Source organism: Salmo trutta, chromosome 4 (genome assembly GCF_901001165.1).
Source record: "Salmo trutta chromosome 4, fSalTru1.1, whole genome shotgun sequence".
In the NCBI taxonomy this organism is placed as follows: domain Eukaryota; kingdom Metazoa; phylum Chordata; class Actinopteri; order Salmoniformes; family Salmonidae; genus Salmo; species Salmo trutta.
The window spans coordinates 59465058-59485398 of NC_042960.1; the positions used below are offsets into that span (position 1 = coordinate 59465058).

Sequence of the window (20341 nt, forward strand, 5' to 3'; positions counted from 1 at the left end):
GACCATTCCATTTTTTGGGGTCGACTATGGAGTATTGGTGTCTCTGAGGGGTCTTTGGCCTGGTTTGCTAACTACCTCTCTCAAAGAGTGCAGTGTGTAAAGTCAGAACATCTGCTGTCTCAGCCACTGCCTGTCACCAATGGAGTACCCCAAGGCTTGATCCTAGGCCTCACGCTCTCTTCAATTTACATCAGCAACATAGCTCAGGCAGTATGAAGCTCTCTCATCCATTTATATGCAGATGATACAGTCAGCTGGCCCCTCCGCGGAAATGGTGTTAAACACACTACAACAAAGCTTTCTTAGTGTCCAACAAGCTTTCTCTGCCCTTAACTTTGTTCTGAACACCTCCTAAACAAAGATCATGTGGTTCGGTAAGAAGAATTTATAGATTGGCAGGTAAGGATGCTCTCGAGCGGATAGATGTTCTTTACCATTCGGCCATCAGATTTGCCACCAATGCTTTTACAACATTAACATTAACCATTACAACATTAACAATGTCTACACTGTATTTCTGAACAATTTGGTGTTATTTTAATGGACAAAAAATGTGAATTTCTTTCAAAAACAAGGACATTTCTAAGTGACCCTAAAATTTGAATGGTAGTGTATATATTTATTACTGCTCGATTAAAAAACAATCTTGGTCGACCAAGAGCCTATCGACCAAACAATCGACCAGTGGAATTATTGGGGTCAGCCCTAAAATGCACCCTGGGAATTGCAGTATACTGTAGACGAGGGCAATGCAGAAGCTTAAAAAATGACAAAGTACAGGAATCGTGCAGTATGACTAACAAAAACGATAAAACATCAAAATGTGTATCAAAACACCTTCCTAATAGGGACACTGGCCCATATTGACTCCAATGCTTCCCACAGTTGTGTCAAGTTGACTGGATGTCCTCTGATTCAGAGGGGTTTGGTTAAATGCGGAAGACACATTTCGGTTGAATGCATTCAGTTGTGCAACTGACAAGGTATCCTCTTCCCCTTTCCTTTGGGTGGTGGACCATTCTTAATACACACAGGAAACTGTTAAGCATGGAAAACCCAGCAGCGTTGCGGTTCTTGACAAAAACCGGTGCGCCTGGCACCTACTGCCATACCCCATACAAATCTGTTGTCATGCCCATTCAACCTCTGAATGGCACACATACACAATCGATGTCCCAATTGTCTCAAGACTTAAAAATCCTTCGTTAACCTGTCTCCTCCCCTTTGTGTATACTGTTTGAAGTGGATTTAACAAGTGACATCAATAAGGGATCATAGATTTCACATGGATTCACCTGGTCAGTCTATGTCATGTAAAGAGCATGATGGCTACTGTATATGTCCAGTGTGAGAAAATACAAAGGGCTACCGCATCTTATGTTTAGCCGACAGCGGATAGGTAAGACTGCACAACTTTTGTGTACATTTACAGGTTCTAAATAGATTTGTATAAGATTTGCACAATGTGGCATTGGCAGCGTACATTCCAACATGGGCTCATCTGCAACATTGCATTTCCATTTCCCCCATACTTTCGCTGCTGCGTGGGAGAGTGACAGAGCTTATGTTTATGCACTTTCAGCAGCCTAGGAAAAAAATGGGGGAAATGCCACAGAAAAAGCAGAGAGAACCTTTGTTTTTTGGTTTCACATAAACTGCCATTCTATATCTGGAATTCAAAAAGGTACTAAGCCCTAGAATTGACAGTTGAGGATTATCAAGACATGGCGACTCCCTGCCTCCGTCGAAAATAGCGCCACTCCATCGACTTTGGAAAAGAACAGGAATCTTATTCATGTATGCATTGTAGTGCCTTTCCAGTAGAGCCATATCGAGTGGGAGGGAGACTGCACACATATATTATCTGCTACCACCCCACCATCGGTCCTCTTCTACTGTTAGCTAAGTTCCACACAGCTGTAGATCTGTGTTTGGCACACTTGACCGGAGCTCTTAATAGGGCCTCCCGATGGGATGAACCTGGAAAAGATTGTCCTATGGGGGATAATTAATTTAGCATGCTAATCCAGACATTAGATTCAGGCCGAGCTGTTCAATATGGGGATCTGTTGTTAGTCACAACAATCAAAAGGAAGGGGCATTGACAACAGGGACGACAGGCCTAAATGTATCCAAATGTAATGTGTATATCCAAAAAATACATCTCTGTTATGTAATTACTGTGTATAAAAGTACAATTTACAGTGCCTTCAGAAAGTATTCGCACTCCTGGACTTTTTCCACATTGTGTGGTGTTACAGACTGAACTTAAAATTAATTAAATTGAGATTGTTTGTCACTGGTTTATACACAATACCTCTTAATGTCAAAGTGGAATTATTTTAGAAATGTTTATAAATGTATTACAATTTAAAAGCTAAAATGTCTTGAGTCAATAAGTATTAAACCCCTTTGTTATGGCATGCCTAAATACGTCAGGAGTAAACATTTGCTTAACAAGTCACATAATAATTTGCATGAACTCACTCTGTGTGCAATAATAGTGTTTAACATGATTTTGAATGGCTATCTCAGCTCTGTACCCCACACAATTATCTGTAAGGTCCCTCAGTCGAGCAGTGAATTTCAAACACAGATTAAACCACAAAGACCAGGGAGGTTTTCCAATACCTCGCAAAGAAGGGCACCTATTGGTCGGTGGGTAAACATAAAAAAGCAGACAATGAATATCCCTTTGAGCATGGTGAAGTTATTAACTACACTTAATCAATACACCCAGTCACTACAAAGATACAGGCGTACTTCCTAACTCAGTTGCTGGAGAGGAAGGAAACAGCTCAGGGATTTCCCAATCAGGCGAATGATGACTTTAAAACAGTTACAGACTTTAATGGCTGTGATAGGAGAAAACTGAGGGTGGATCAACAATATTGTAGTTACTCCAAATACTAACCTAATTGGCAGAGTGAAAAGAAGGAAGCCTGTACAGAATAAAAATATTCCAAAACATGCATCCTGTTTGCAACAAGACACTAAAGTAATACTGCAAAGAATGTGGCGAAGCAATTCACTTTTTGACCTGAATATAAAGTGTTATGTTTGGGGTAAATCCATTATGACACATTACGGAGTACCACTCTCCATAATTTCAAGCATAGTGGTGGCTGCATATGTTATGGGTATGCTTGTAATCGTTATTGTAATCGTTAAGGACTGGGGAGTTTTTCAGGATAAATAAATGAAATGGAGCTAAGCACAAGCAAAATCCTAGAAGAAAACCACTCTGCTTTCCATCAGACACTGGGACATGAATTCACCTTTCAGTAGGACAATAACCTCAAGGCCAAATCTACACTGGAGTTGCTCTTAGAGACTTACCCCAAAAGACTCACAGCTGTAATCGCTCCCAAAGGCGCTATTACAAAGTATTGACTCAGGGGTGTGAACACTTATGTACATGAGATATTTCTGTATTTCATTTTCAATATATTAGCAAAAATAATTATAACATGTTTTCACTTAGTCATTATGGGGTATTGTGTGTAGATGGGTGAGAGAAAATGTTTTATTTCATCCATTTCGAATTCAGGCTGTAACACAGCAAAATGTGGAATAAGTCAAGGGGTATGAATACTTTCTGAAGGCACTGTATGTACAATGTATGTAAAATGTATATGTAACAAATAAGCTGTAAAACCTAAAAAGACAGGGCTAAACATTAGGTTGTCATACTCAATATCGGTTAGCATTACACGCCACAATACTATGGGCCAAGACCATGTCAAGCTCCATTTTTGATTGATTTAAGTTGTTTAAGACCTTGACTCCAAACTAAAACTCACTTTTATGCAAATAGCTGGTAAATTATCATTCCACTGCCTAGTGACTCATTTTAATAAAGGTGTCAGCTAAATGACATATATACATATAGCAGGAAAAACATTCACTGTCCAAAAAACAAGTTCCTAAAGCATAGTAAGAGTGAAACTCCGCTGTGTGACTCATTCTGAATATCATCCGTTTCCCGGAACGCTCCCCTTGTGTAACAAAAACACCTCAGGCTGAAAGTAGACCTTATACATGGGGCTTAGCTTAAAAAACATCCATACACACATACAATTGCCTGTAAGTACTCTGGCTCCCTGTTGACCCACTGCATGCAGAGGCAAGGAAATTACAAATGGAAGAGTATGATCCCATCGGAGCCCCCGATACCGCCCAAGCGGGGGTTGCCATTATACCAAATGGAAATGAGATTTACAATATTGCAGAGCCACGTTTGTGGTATGCAATTTCTCAGCCAAGCACCTCCTCATATTCTCCAAACCAGATCACAGTGTGAGTGTAATCGCAGTCTGTTTAAGGTAATTACGATCGACTGAAAATAATGTCCACGTCCATTTGCCGACTAGTAAAGTAAAAGGTTAATGGCTTGAGCGTGATTTTTTTTTTTTACAATCTTTTTACATCCTTTGGCTATGCCGCAGGATATTACTTTGTTACCCGTGCCCCTTTTCTGTTAGATAAAGTAGTGTTAGGAGTTGCAGAGCTTTAACGCAATGTGTTTTATGGTCTCTAGTTGAAGATGTTATTTCTATTTAGCAGCATGTATCTTGCCTTTAGTTAGTCTATCGGCAAGGGAAGAGAAATTCCAGAGGAACCCTTTCTGTTATTGGATGCAGTCTTGACATATACAGTTTTAACCTTTACCTTAGCATTTGTCAATAACTGAACAGGCTACTCCCACAGAGTGCGATCAGGAACTGCCTGTACATTTACAGACAGCTAGATATACTTTGTCTAGCCAACCTCTTTCTGTCAATTCGGCGCTCTCTAAAGATACAGTACACAGAACATCTCTTGACTACAATCCTGTTGCTAAGTGCCTCTTAACCTATGGAGGGTTGGTATCTGAGTGAGTGGTGTTTTATAGACAGTGAGTAGAGAGCCTGTTGGTGCAGTCAAATGAATATCGAAATGAGTTTAGCAGATCTCTCCTCATTTGGATTCGATCAGGGGTGGCCAAGTGCTAATATAATGAGGAAGATCATTAATTTGATCTACCCACCACGGAGCAAATAAGTTGTTTCCACTAGATAAGACAGCCACAAAGTCAACATTGGCTATAACGTAAAAATGTATGAAAACAACTATTTGTTTTTTTGGTCTTATTTTAAGGTTAGGGTTAGGGATAAGGATAGCAGTGTGATTAAGATTAGGGGTAAGGGTTAAGGTTAGGTTTAACATCAGATATAAAAGGTCACACGCAGCCGTTTTTATCCTAAAATCAAATCAGTAAGTTCGCTACATATACAAAAGTATATGGACACCCCTTCAAATTAGTGGGTTAGGCTATTTCAGCCAGACCCGTTGATAACAAGTGTATACAATCAAGCACACCGCCATGCAATCTCCATAGACAAACATTGGCAGTAGAATGGCCTTACTGAAGAGCTCAGTGACTCATCGTGGCACCGTCATAGGATGCCACTTTTCCAACAAGTCAGTTTGTAAACGTTCAACCCTGCTAGAGCTGCCCCGGTCAACTGTAAGTGCTGTTATTGTGAAGTGGAAACGTCTAGGAGGAACAACGACTCAACCGCAAAGTGGTAGGCCACACAAGCTCACAGAACGGGATCGCCGAGTGCTGAAGCGCGTAGCGTGTAAAAGTTGTCTGTCCTCAGTTGCAACACTCACAACACAAACTGCTTCTGGAAGCAACGTCAGCACAACAACTTTTCATCGGGAGCTTCATGAAATGGGTTACCTTGGCCGAGCAGCCGTACACAAGCCCAAGATCACCATGTGCAAATCAAATCGTCATCGATAAAATGCAATTGTGTTTGTTGTCCGTAGCTAATGCCTGGCCATACCATAACTCCACAGCCACCATGGGGCCCTCTGTTCCCAACGTTGACATCAGCAAACCGCTCGCCCACACAACACCATACACGTTGTCTGCGGTTGTGAGGCTGGTTGAACATACTGACAAAATCTCTAAAATGACGTTGGAGGCGGCTTATGGTAGAGAAATGAACATTCAATTATCTGGAAACAGCACTTGTGGACATTCCTGCAGTCATCATGCCAATTGCACACTCCCTCAAAACTTGAAACATCTGCGGCATTGTGTTGTTTGACAAAATTCCACATTTTAGAGTGGCCTTTTATTGTCCCCGGCAAAAGGTGCACATGAGTAATGATCACGCTGTTTAATCAGCTTCTTGATATGCCACAACTGTCAGGTGGATGTATTATATTGGCAAAGGAGAAATGCTCACTAACAGGGATGTAAACAAAATTGGGCACAAAATTTGAGCGAAATACGCTTTTTGTGCGTATGGAACATTTCAAGGAAATGTTATTTCAGCTCATGAATGATGGGACCAACACTTTACCTGTTGCGTTTATATTTTGTTCAATGCATATGGGAATGTCTGCTCAATCCACAATTAAAACCAACTGATTACAGCATTACCACAAAAAAGGAGGAGGTACACTTGAAGTCGAAAGTTTACAGACACTTAGGTTGGAGTCTAAAACTCTTTTTCTACCACTCCACAAATTTCTTGTGAACAAACAATAGTTTTGGCAAGTCGTGTAGGACATCTACTTTGTGCATGACACAAGTCATTTTTAAAACAATTGTTCACTGTATCACAATTCCAGTGGGTCAGAAGTTTACATACACTAAGTTGACTGTGCCTTTAAACAGCTTGAAAATTACAGAAAATGATGTCATGGCTTTAGAAGCTTCTGTTAGACTAATTGACATAATTTGAGTCAATTGGAGGAGTACCTGTGTATGTATTAAAAGGCCTACATTCAAACTCAGTGCTTCTTTGCTTGACATCATGGGAAAATCAAAAGAAATCAGCCAAGACCTACAAAAAATTGTAGATCTCCACAAGTCTGGTTCATCCTTGGGAGCAATTTCCAAACATCTGAAGGTACCACGTTCATCTGTACAAACAATAGTACGCAAGTAGAAACACCATGGGACCAAGCAGCCATCATACCGCTCAGGAAGGAGACACGTTCTGTCTCCTAGAGATGAACGTACTTTGGTGCGAAAAGTGCAAATCAATCCCAGAACAACAGCTAAGGACCTTGTGAAGAAGCTGGAGGAAACAGGTACAAAAGTATCTATATCCATAGTAAAATGAGTCCTATATCGACATAACCTGAAAGACCGCCCAGCAAGGAAGAAGCCACTGCTCCAAAACCACCATAAAAAAGCCAGACTACGGTTTGCAACTGCACATGGGGACAAAGATCGTACTTTTTGGAGAAATGTCCTCTGGTCTGATGAAACAAAAATAGAACTGTTTGGCCATAATGACCATCGTTATGTTTGGAGGAAAAAGGCGGATGCTTGCAAGCAGAAGAACACCATCCCAACCGTGAAGCATGGGGGTGGCGGCATCATGTTTTGGGGGTGCTTTGCTGCAGGAGGGACTAGTGCACTTCACAAAATAGATGGCTTCATGAGGAAGAAAAAGTACGTGGATATATTGAAGCAACATCTCAAGACATCAGTCAGGAAGTTAAAGCTTGGTGGCAAATAGGTCTTCCAAATGGACAATGACCCCAAGCATACTTCCAAAGTTGTGGCAAAATGGCTTAAGGACAACAAAGTCAAGGTATTGGAGTGGTCATCACAAAGCCCTGACCTCAATCCTATAGAAAATGTGTGGGCAGAACTGAAAAAGCGTGTGCGAGCAAGGAGGCCTACACACCTGACTCAGTTCCAGCAGCTCTGTCAGGAGGAATGGGCCAAAATTCACCCAACTTATTGTGAGAAGCTTGTGGAAGGCTACCCGAAACATTTGACCCAAGTTAAACAATTTAAAGGCAATACTACCAAATACTAATTGAGTGTATGTAAACTTCTGACCCACTGGGAATGTGATGAAAGAAATAAAAGCTGAATTAAATAATTCTCTCTACTATTATTCTGACATTTCGCATTCTTAAAATAAAGTGGTGATCCTAACTGACCTAAAACAGAGAATTGTTACTAGGATTAAATGTCAGGAATTGTGAAAAACTGAGTTTAAATGTATTTGGCTAAGGTGTATGTAAACTTCCAACGTCAACTGTAAGTGGAAGATGGAAAAGGTAGGGAACTTGTTTGTCTGCCATATATTAAAGATATAAATTGTCTGAAAGGGATTGGCATGAATAGAAAAATATACCAGTTTAATTTGAGGATAAAAATGTTGACAGCTGTGCCATACAGGTTGCAAAATAAATTGGAAGACATTTTCAATGTACTGATTCCATGGCATATGGTACATGAACTGATACAAAAAACACTTGATTCAACACTTAAGAGTTTTTAAATTTAAATGATTATAGAACATTCTTGCCACCAACAGAATGCTATATATATATGGGGCATGCAACAATCTCAGCTCTGTAGATTTTGCTGCGAAGAGACAAAATCACTAGATCATTTATTCTGGTATTGTTTCTTGTCACAGGTTCAGGAATGGTTAAAAAATCACAACATGACTTAAAGTAACCTTACAAATAGCAGTTTTGGGCGATCTGGAAAGCCATAGTCGGTCAATAAATAACAATACTCGTAGGAAAGGTTTTCATCTTTAGCTCACAATCTGTGGATTTTATGCGATTAGAAAGATTCAAAATGAATGTAAAACATCACAGCACAATTGAAAAATACACGGCACATGGAAACCAAACGAGGGTGGTCTATGGTGATAGGTGGGATGGGCTGAGAGTGGCTGAGGGTTGGGATTAAAGAGCTTATGTTTGGTAGTGTTGTGACGTTCGTCATAGAGAGGAGACCAAGGTGCAGCGTGGTAAGTGCTCATGATACATTTTATTATAACTCAGAACACTAAACAAAACAACAAACAAAGGAAACTGAACGTTACGTTCTGCAGGCTTTCACTGAGCTGTACAAAAACAAGATCCCACAACTGAAGGAGGGAAAAAGGGCTGCCTAAGTATGATTCCCAATCAGAGACAACGATAGACAGCTGCCTCTGATTGGAAACCATTCTCGGCCAAAACAAAGAAATACAAAAACTAGATTGCCCACCCCACATCACACCCTGACCTAACCAAACTAGAGGAAATAAAACGTCTCGCTAAGGTCAGGGTGTGACAAGTGTATTATTGATACGGGATTGCTGTATAGAAAAGTACCATGTATGTAAAATGTATGTAAATGTAACAGAAAAGCTGTAAAAACAAATATTAATATTTTTTAAATATATTTTTATAATAATTTACCACCTGGAAGGCCAAAACTCCATCCCACCATAACAGGCTGAGATTTCAGGTGGTCTTTTCAAACAGCTCTTACACTAAAAGGGCAATATCATCATTTTCACAGTATTAGTCCAACCTCATTGCCCACCCAATCTACCTATCTCATCCCCATACTGTTTTTATTTTATTTACTTTTCTGCTCTTTTGCACACCAGTATTTCTACTTGCACATCATCATATCCTCATTTATCACTCCAGTGTTAATCTGCTAAATTGTAATTATTCGCTCCTATGGCTTATTTATTGCCTACCTCCTCATGCCTTTTACACACACTGTATATAGACTTTCTTTTTTTTCTACTGTGTCATTGACTTGCTTGTGTTATTGGCTTGTTTATTGTTTACTCCATGTGTAACTGTGTTGTTGTCTGTGTCACACTGCTTCGCTTTATCTTGGCCAGGTCGCAGTTGTAAATGAGAAATGTTCTCAACTAGCCTACCTGGTAAATAAAGTTTAATTTTTTATTTTTTTTATTTAAAAAAATGGTGTGAAAATATATATAAAACACAGGAAATCACATTTTTGACTGCACTGGGCCTTTAAAAGGAGAAATTGTAGAAATAGGCAGGTTTATTATTTTGTGGCTGTGTTAACTAGAGATAACCCAAATAAGTTATCTCATTGTGTTAAATTTTTTTCCATTCAATTTCCTATCAATACCATTATGATACAAACTGCAGGCATCACTGTGGTTTTGACACTTCCTGTGGGGCTAACTAACTAACTAACAAGTATAAAAGTGACAATCTCATGAGAAACAAATGCATCCACACTCTCCCATCTAGTAAATTTAGTAACAGGAAGTATTTTTTTTCTCAATCTTTCCCATTCATTTGGGAGTTGAGGATTTATAGCTGGATCTACACATACATGTCGGGAGTAGTTGACTGTAATGTTTATCGAGACATTTTGAGGTCTGATGAAAGCTGTCTTGCCTTTGAAACATAGGGATCTGTTTTGATGGATCAGGAGGTGCCCTCAGTCAAGTACAAACCAAACCAAACTCTCATCCTGACTCCCACAGGAAAGAAGAACCTTAGGCCGAACCCTCCCCCAAACCTACACATAATAAACCCCTATACTACCATCCGCTCAAAGATGGATAAGTAGAGGAGACGTCTTCACAGTATGCTATTCAACCCTGATCTCTTAATTGAACTGGCACCATGCACCCTATTTCTACACTCACCCAAAATGAGTAGGCAGGCCCAAATGTGTGTGTGGGGAGGGGGGGAATACCCACACACACCCATGCACACACACTCGCTGGAGGTTCTAGGAGGGTGTATTGATTAAAACTGCAGTGCGACACTGACACTGCTGGTAGTCTAATTCTATAATGGAAATTAGGGGGTGGCCATCACGCGTTTCCCTGCAAGATTGGTTATCCTGCACATCCACACACACACACATCCACACACACATCCACATACACAGAGACACTTAATATACATGCACAAAGCCTTACACACACACAAACTCACACACATACGTGCACAAAATTGCACAGAGGTCTTAAAAACATAATCCTCTATACACTTAGTGATTGCTATTTGTGTGTTCCAAAGCTTTCCCGCTTGGTATCCTGGCCCAAGTCTTCTGCACTTTTATAAGAAGCTCAAAGGACAACTAGGGTGAAGGGTGGAAGTGTGACCAAAGGTGGCAACCCTGCAGAGAGCGGTATTGCTGCAGTGACCACCAGAAACATTAATTACCTAAACGATTCACAGCTAATCTTTCCTCCCATGGCTATGAATGAATCAATAAGTTATTACTGCTCTTCCTAAAGGATATATTCAAAAAAATCATAAGGGCACCCAAAACAATAAAGTTATGATGAAGCATCTATATTCCTCACTTACTGGGTTTCTCCTCAATACAGAGTTTCATTTGTGCTAGTCTACTATTCGCTATTTCCTGTGAAGATACATATTCAGCGAAACAGAATATCATCAGAGGTATATACAAAGGTTGGTTCTGCAGAGAAGAACAATGCAGCAATTCTATGCACCACCACTCCACTGATCCTGTTATAATTATCTTCACTTGTCCTTACTTTAGCACTGAATCTACCCGTCTCTGTTCAGCTAATACTGGGACTAGGGTGACCACATTTGTTATACCCAAATGTGGGACAAAGGGATAATTTTGTGGGACAGTGTAGCATACGTGAATACAACAAAAATCCCCCTCCCACTTCATTGAACAAGCTAATTGAAGCATGCCGAGGGACTACTCTTTTGCTTCGAGCAAAATTTGGTCAAGCAAAAACAACAGACTAAATGTGTGGCTGTTTTATGAAAATCTGGGAGTATTTGGCCAAGGAAACCTTTCTGGTTGGTCTCAGGGAATATAAAACAGTTAGGAAGGTAGACTTTGAAAACTTGATTAAGTGAAGTAGTCTAGCAGCAAATATGTTTAATGAGCAACTAATGAGCAAGGAGAGCCTAACAAGTGTGACGAAATCACCTTAGGCCTATATATTTTCAGTCTAATATGGCTATTTACTTACTTTTGTAGCTCTTCATCAGAAACATGCTTTTGTAAGTAGTTAACTGTTCTCTCCAAGTTTAGCTGAAATTTCAACTGAAAGGATTTGACAAATGTGATTGGTTGACGATATGACATTGGCCTACGTCTCGTCTTGCGGTGCATAGAATATCAGATCTCAACAATAATTGGAAAAGTGTTTAACATCACCATTACCACATCCTTATGATATATATCTTGTCAAAAGTGCAAAGTGACTGCAAAAGAGACAGGTTGGAATGTCTGACTGAAATACGGGACAAATCAAACCTTTTTTGCAAATTAGTGGTGTTTGAATTTGTTGATAAAATGCCCTGCATAATTTAGAGCTAATTTTAGATAACTCATGTTGGTAACCCCTTCTCTCCTCATTAGCCAAGTATGACTTGGCTCTTCAGTTAAAGATGAATCATGTAACTCATTACAGATTTAGTGCAGGATATTTTTGCCACAATGGTCCGTACCCTAATAGAACCTTCCGGCTATATAGTTTGTCTTAATTATTTCCATACACTGGGATAATACACTGAACAAAAATATAAACGCCACAATTTCAAAGATTTTACTGTTCACTCATGGAAATCAGTCAATTGAAATCAATTCATTAGGTCTTAATCTATGGATGTCACATGAAAAAAGCTAGGGGCGTGGATCAGAAGACCAGTCATTATCTGGTGTGACCACCATTTGCCTCATGCAGTGCAACACACCTCCTTCGTATAGAGTTGATCAGGCTAATGACTGTGGTCTGTGGAATGTTGTCACACTCTTCAATGGCTGTGCGAAGTTGCTGGATATTGGCGGGAACTGGACCATTCTGTCATATATGTCGATCAAGAGCATCCCAAATATGCTCAATGGTTGACATATCTGGTGAATATGCAGGCCATGGAAGAACTTGGACATTTTCAACTTCCAGGAGTTGTGTACAAATCCTTATGACATGGGGCCGTGCATTATCATGCTGAAACATGAGGTGATTGCGGCAAATTAATAGCACGGCAATGATCTCGTCACGGTGATCTCGTCACGGTATCTCTGTGCATTCAAATAGACATCGATAAAATGCAATTGTGTTCGTGTCCATAGCTTATTCCTGTCCATACCACAACTCCACTGCCACCATGGGCCACTCTGTTCACAATGTTGACATCAGCAAACCACTCGCCCACATACACATGGTCTGAGGTTGTGAGGCCGGTTGGATGTACTGCCAAATTCTCTAAAACAGCGTTGGAGGCGGTTTATGATAGAGAAATGAACATTCAAAAGCTCTGGTGTACATTCCTCCAGTCAGCATGCCAATGGCATTGTGTTGTATGACAAAACTGCACATTTTAGAGTGGCCTTTTATTGTCCCCAGCACAAGGTGCACCTGTGTAATGATCATGCTGTATAAACAAATGTAAAACATTTATGCACAAAATTTGAGCGAAATAAGCTTTTTGTGATATGGAAAATGTATGCAATGTTTTATTTCAGCTCATGAAATGTGGGACCATCACTTTACATGTTGCATATTTATTTTTGTTCAGTGTATTTCAAAGAGTGAAATTCCAATTGATAAATCATTAGTTTTGGCAACTTTCCAGAATCTGTCATTGAGTGTCACATTGAAGACTTTTTTTTGTCCTAATGACATAATCTTAATTTTGTTGTTTGAATGGAATGCCTCAGGTCCATCATCATCATCATCATTTGAACATCAGTTAAACGAATCAAACCCCACAGAGTACACCCCAGGTCAGCCTCATTTGGGTCAGAGAGCTCAGAGGAGGGCCAGATACACGTTGACCGCACCACCTTCAGGTGCCAACAGGCTCACTGAACCATACACCATGAAGGCTCTCTACCTAGTCACGTGCTGAGCACATCATCTTCAGTAACACCACCACAAAACTTCAAAGTGGTCCTGGATTAGCACCTTCTCTATTGTATACGTTGTCCCAAAATCGAATTACACCTAATTACACAAATATAGTGCACAGTAAAACTGGATATATGTACATTATGGATGATCACATCCATATGTTGTTGTACACTGGGAAGTAAGTAAGAGTTTCATAACTCTATAGGGAGCCATTTTGAACTTCAATGTGGTTTTATCCGGCACAGACTGGTTGTTGAAAATTGATTAATTGAGGCAGTCAGTTTGGAATGACAGGTCAATGGGATCTCCCTTAGGCCTACATCCATTTAAACCACTACTACACCACCACTAAACACAGGACAACAAACCACAAGCCTAATGGTAAAGGTTGGGATTGGGTGAAAGTGAAAGCTGATTCCACAGCAGTACTTAGGGGAAAACAATTCTCTGGTGTGTTCCTCTTGTCTTGCGGATGAAGCTGTGCATATCCATTCCATTACTAAGACTGTAATTGGGTCAGCCCTCTGCACACGGATCAATAGCGAAGAAAGCATTCTTAGTCTGTTTATGGGAGTAATGGAGTGTAAAAGCAGTGCTTCCGTGCTCAGGATGTAACGCATTCTTCACCGGACATTAATATGGAGGTTTTTCTGAGACCTATATATCACCGGGAGGTGATGGGTAGAAGACAAGTGTGTTGTGGGGGTTAAATACGAACAAGTTGAAAGAGAATGTGTATCCCTTCAAAACAATGACATGTGGTTCACATAACGTCTTGCACCCAGCTGATGGTTTACATCAGGTATTGCCAAACTAGGGGCAATGTCGTCGGGGGTAAGCCAAATAAAGTTGTGATTGACATAAAAAAAAAAAAAAATTGCAAAAACATTTTCAAACAGTCCATTTAGTAAGGCCATAGAGACACATACCAGCTCTACTGGTAGTACTGCTACTACCAGCGGTACGACATCTGCACCTGTCGACGACACAAGATGTTCTGCTTCCACGAGCAGATCCAATGCTAGCATCAGTAATTCTACATTTATTGTTAGCCCAGCTAGCATGGACACTGACAGTTGTGAATCTGATGCTGCCAAAGAGCTACTGCCCATTTACCCGGGAAAGCACCGAACAACAGACAGGGATGTTGGACCATCGCAGAGGCGCAAATATGATGAGAACTACATTGATTTGGGGTTCACTTATATTGGGAGAAGTGCCTTTCCTCAGCCACAGTGTGTTATATGTGCAAAAGTACTATCTCACAACTCGATGATACCTTCACTCTTGCGCAGACATTTAGAAACAAAACATGACAATTTGAAAAATAAGCCACAGGAGTTTTTTGAGCGAGAATTAAGACGACTTTCGAGTAGTAAGACATTAATAAGAAGGGGCTAGAAGCGTCTTATATGGTGAGCTACCGAGTGGCTAGGACAGGCAAGCCCCATGCTATTGTGGAGGACTTAATTCTTCCTGCTGCTGTGGATATGGCTGGGACAATTCTGGGGGAAAAGACAAAAAAAACTATACAGACAATGACTTCATCAAACAACACTGTTTCGCGACGCATCAGTGACATGGCAGGAGATGTCTTGAAACAATTACTGCTTCGCATACAAGCCAGTGAATCCTATGCGTTACAGCTGGATGAGTCAACAGACGTGGCGGGCCTGGCACCGCTCCTGGTAAATGTCTGTTACGTTTATGTGGGGTCAATTAAGGAAGACATCCTCTTCTACAAACCACTGGAAACCAGGACAATATTTTTAAAGCACTTGGACAGCTTCGTGACATCAAATGGACTTCGGTGGTCAAGATGTGTTGGTATCTGTACTGATGGCGCAAAAGCCATTACAGGGATTCATAGTGGAGTGGTAACGCGCGTGCAAGCAGTTGTTCTTGATGCCACTTGGGTACACTGCAGAATCCACCGAGAGGATCTTGCTGCATTGGGAATCACTTACAGCTTGAAAGACGTTTTGGACACTACAGTGAAAATGGTTAACTTTGTTAAAGCAAGGCCCCTGAACTCTCGTGTATTTTCTGCACTATGCAATGTTATGGGCAGTGACCATGTATAACGCTTTTACAACATACAGAAGTGCGCTGGTTATCAAGGGGCAAAGTATTGACACGTTTTTTGAGTTGAGAGATGAGCTTAAAGTTTTCTTTACTGACCATCATTTTCACTTGTCTGACCGCTTGCATGATGACGAGTTTCTCACACGACTGGCCTATCTGGGTGATGTTGTTTCTCACCTGAATGATCTGAATCTAGGATTACTGGGACTCACTGCAACTATATTCAATGTGCGGGACAAATTTGAGGCTATGATTAAGAAGTTGGAGCTCTTCTCTGTCTGCATTAACAAGGACAACTCACAGGTCTTTCCATCGTTGTATGCTTTTTTATGTGCAAATGAACTCAAGCTTACGGACAATGTCAAATGTGATATAGCGAAGCACCTGAGTGAGTTGGGTGTGCAATTACGCAGGTACTTTCCCGAAACGGATGACACAAACAACTGGATTCGTTATCCCTTTCATGCCCTGCCTCCAGTATACTTACCGATATCTGAATAAGAGAGCCTCATCGAAATTGCAACATGTGGTTCTGTGAAAATTGAATTTAATCAGAAGCCACTGCCAGATTTGTGAATTGGGCTGCGCTCAGAGTATCCTGCTTTGGAAAATCCTGCTGTTAAGACACTGATGCCCTTTGTAACCACGCACATATGTGAGAGTGGATTCTTGGCCCTCACTAGCATGAAAACTAAATACAGGCACAGACTGTGGGTGGAAAATGATTTAAGACTGAGACTCTCTCCAAACCAACATTGCAGAGTTATGAGAATCCTTTCATGCACATAAATAGCAAAATTATTGATTATTATTATTATTTGTGCCCTGGTCCTAAAAGAGCTCTTTGTCACTTCCTGTGAGCCAGGTTGTGACAAAAACTCACACTCAATCGTATGTTTAATAAATGTATTGTATAGGGTGTATGTGTGGCAGGCTTACAATGATGACAAAAACAACATTTGAGAGTGCGCTGACCCTGGTGCTAGAGGGGCATGCAGCTGGAGGTTGAATGTTTGAAGGGGTACAGGACTATTAAAAGTTTGGGAACCACTGGTTTACATGATCCACTTTGTTAGGGCAGAACCTCTGTATGTAGCCAGTCAGGCCCTTCCTCTTCCCCGTTCTGACCTCTGATGCTATCTGCTTCTTCAAGCTATTCCATCTTAATTAATCAGACAAGTCATTGCTCATGCAAAGGCCGAAGATTCAACCTCATTCAATATTTCCCGGTCCGGGTCATTCTCCACTGTCACCTTTTCTCCTCAAGCAGACTAGTGAATATTTATACTCTCCTCCATGTTGTTATATAGGTGACAACTATGAAAAGGACAATGGCTGTATTAGATTAATGCAACATATCAATGCATGTCTATCTAATTTCAAACCTTCTATTTTTAGCTCCAGAACAGTTGCTTTCTCTATTACTAAGAAGGGAGATAAAATATCAAGCTGTTTTGAGAGCAATATGCTGCAATATCAATATCAGTTCAATCACAGAAACATTGGGCATTTATATACATGGGAACAATATACCTCTTCAGGCTGACACAACATATTCCAACAACAACAACTATGTGCTAATTTACATCTCATTCACCTCTCTCTGGGAATCCAGACTCCATATCATAGTCAGTCCATTCGCATCAATGGTTTGACCTTTTCATGTGTCTATCACTGGTCAGTCGCTGACATTCAGACCTTCTGATTGGAATGAAAGAACCGTTGTAAAATCCTGCTTAAGACCAACCGATAGTTTCCAGCCCTCTGGAGTTAGTCAAATATATTTTAATAACACTAACTATATTCTAATGGGGTGTTGGCTAATTGAGCTTTATCTGCTTCAATAGTGAACCAACCAAGCACGCAGCCCAAATGTCTCTATGCCAGAGAAAAGGTGTCAACCCATCATTTTGAATTATTTCTAATACCAGCTGACGTAATGTGACAGGATCATGATGCTTGTGTCAAGAAAATCCCCACATTTCTAACAAAAGCCCAGCCACTAGCTTGGAAAATAATGATTTAAATGAAAGCCTTTGCAGAATGTTCTCAAGATGACGCTCCACCACACCACAGCCTAGGGAAGCCCCATCTGCATTCTACTGTCAAAGGCAGTGGAACAAAGTCTGCTATGCAAACCAACAGAACCTTGAAGGGAAGACAAAAACACAATACATCTTTGACCTTTTCACAGCCTTTAGAGTAGGCTAGAACTAGATATTAAGCCTGAGTCAAACTTCAGCTTAACTAATATAGAGAACATGGACTATGGAAAAAAACAACATCCCATTTTAAATAGGGGAAACACAATCCTCACCTTGAAGAGCCGCAGGATGTTGGCCACCATGATAGACACCGAGCTAGCCGCCGCCCCTATGACCCCCACCACCTTGTCCGGCTTGGCGAAGATGGGCGGGTCTCCGTTGGCGCAGCGCACATCTGAGCCGTCCCTCTCGATGAGTGCCTGGACGAAAGTCAGCGACTGCTCCAGGGCATAGGTGTCTCTAGAACAGGTGTCCAGGATGCGCGCCCCCAGTGTCACATTGGGGAGCAGCTCTGGATCCTTGTTGATCAGGTCAATCGCAAACAGCATGGCCTCCAGCCTATGAATGCCCTTCTCCTTCTTCAGCTCCCCACAGGGCACTCCTCTCTCGCCACGGGAGTGCACAGGGAATAGGCCGCCCAGCATGATGTCACCGTCCAGCCGGATGGAATGGGCGTATTCCTGCAGAGGCAGCTGGGGGTCCGAGGGCTTCTGAGTGGCAGAGGCCAACAGCCAGTAGAATTTGGTGGTCAGTAGGAAGAGGAAGCAATTAAGGAAGAGGGAAGGGTGTTTGAACTCCCTGGCCATGGTGGTAGCAGTACGGGAGATAGTGGGTTAGGGGAGGTGGTGTAGTACTGGGAGCGCAGCGCAGCAGGCAGCTGGTGGGGGGTGGTGGGGACACAGGGTTGGGCGTACCGTGTGTGACCCTCCTCTCTAGATCAGGGCAGGGTTAGGGAGGGCTACCTCTGGTTTCAAAGAGCTGCTGATGCATGTACCTGGCATCCCTGGGAAAGGGATGTTGTTTGAGCGAGATAAGGAGGCTGGAGAGAAGAGAGGCTGAGTTTCTCACACTGACTGGACAGTGGGGATCTCTTTCCACAATCCTGGGTGTCTCATGCTCAAAAGACCCTGTTTGTGATGTGTGAGACAAAGAGGGAAAACAATCCATATGTTACACACTAGGGTTCAGCTCTCTAATAGACACAGGCACATATCAATATATGTAGGTCACACACCCACATTCACATATGCTATTTCTCTCTTCTCTCTCTTTCTCAAACACATAGGTGCACACACTAAAACCATCCAATTAAAACCTGGACCTTGCTTTTTCATTGTTCCCCTCTAATCAGGGACTGATTTAGACCTGGGACACCAGCTGGGTGCAATTAATTATCAGGTAGATCAGAAAACAAGAAGTACTCAGGACCTCCAGCGAAGGAATTTAATCAATGGTGGAAAAAGTGCCCAATTGTCATACTTGAGTAGAAGTAAAGATACTTTAAAAGAAAATGACTCAAGTAAAAGTGAAAGTCACCCAGAAAAATACTACTTGAGTAAAAGTCAAAAAGTATTTGGTTTTAAATACACTTAAGTATTTAAAAGTAAATGTAATCGCTAAAATATAAAGTATCAAAAGTAAAAGCATAAATCATTTCAAATTCCTTATATTAAGCAAACCAGACTTTTTCATTTATGGATAGCCAGGGGCACACTCCAACACTCAGACGTCCTTCACAAACGAAGCATTTGTGTTTAGTGAGTCTGCCAGATCAGAGAAAGTAACGATGACCGGGGAAGTTCTCTTGAGAAGTGCATGAATTAGACAATTTTCCTGTCCTGCTAAACATTCAAAATGTAACTAGTACTTTTGGGTGTCAAGGAAAATATACGGAGTAAAAAGTACATCATTCTCTTTAGGAATGTAGTGGAGTCAAAGTAAAAGTTGTCTAAAATATAAATATTAAAGTAAAGTACACCGCTGATTTTAATACCCTTTCACTGAAGCATGCAGCCATGCACATGCAAGCATGCATGCACACACACACAGACACACACACACACAAAGTGAGAGAGTATAAGGACAGACACAACAAACATCCACATCACACAGCAGGGAATCTCCCTTTGAAAACTGGGAAATCTTCAAACATTGGCACTGTCACATCTGCATAAACTCTGTCTACAAAGCTGAGAATGTGCTTGATAAAAACATCAAAGAATTGTATTATCATGTAATAAGCTATTGCATTTGCAATGAGACTAATCCTTACCCTGATGTGAATTTAAATTACTGTGATATGTTTATTAGCATAATGCAAAGTTATACAGGAAGCTACATCAAAATGGACACAGCAGCATACCCTAGCCTAGAGCCTTACAGATGGTGTCGCACAATAAATATCATCGACAATGACAGAACCAGTGTTTGTGTGTGTGTTTATGTTAACATGCGCTGGTTGCCTGCTGGCAAAATGAAAACATGCAGGTCTTTTCTTCATGTCTGCAGCTTTAGTTGCATTAGCTCTGCCAGTTTACTGTTAGTTTA

General features: G+C 41.0%; 1 protein-coding gene across 1 annotated transcript in view; it reads right to left on the bottom strand.

Annotated features, from left to right (window-relative positions):
• grm8b (glutamate receptor, metabotropic 8b) overlaps positions 1-20341 on the bottom strand; it is a 212374-nt gene that overhangs the window by 186938 nt on the left and 5095 nt on the right. The window contains exon 2 of the mRNA XM_029751551.1: positions 18067-18921. Within this exon, the coding sequence (XP_029607411.1) occupies positions 18067-18600 (534 nt within the window). The 5' untranslated portion in view covers positions 18601-18921. The remainder of the gene's footprint in view (positions 1-18066; positions 18922-20341) is intronic.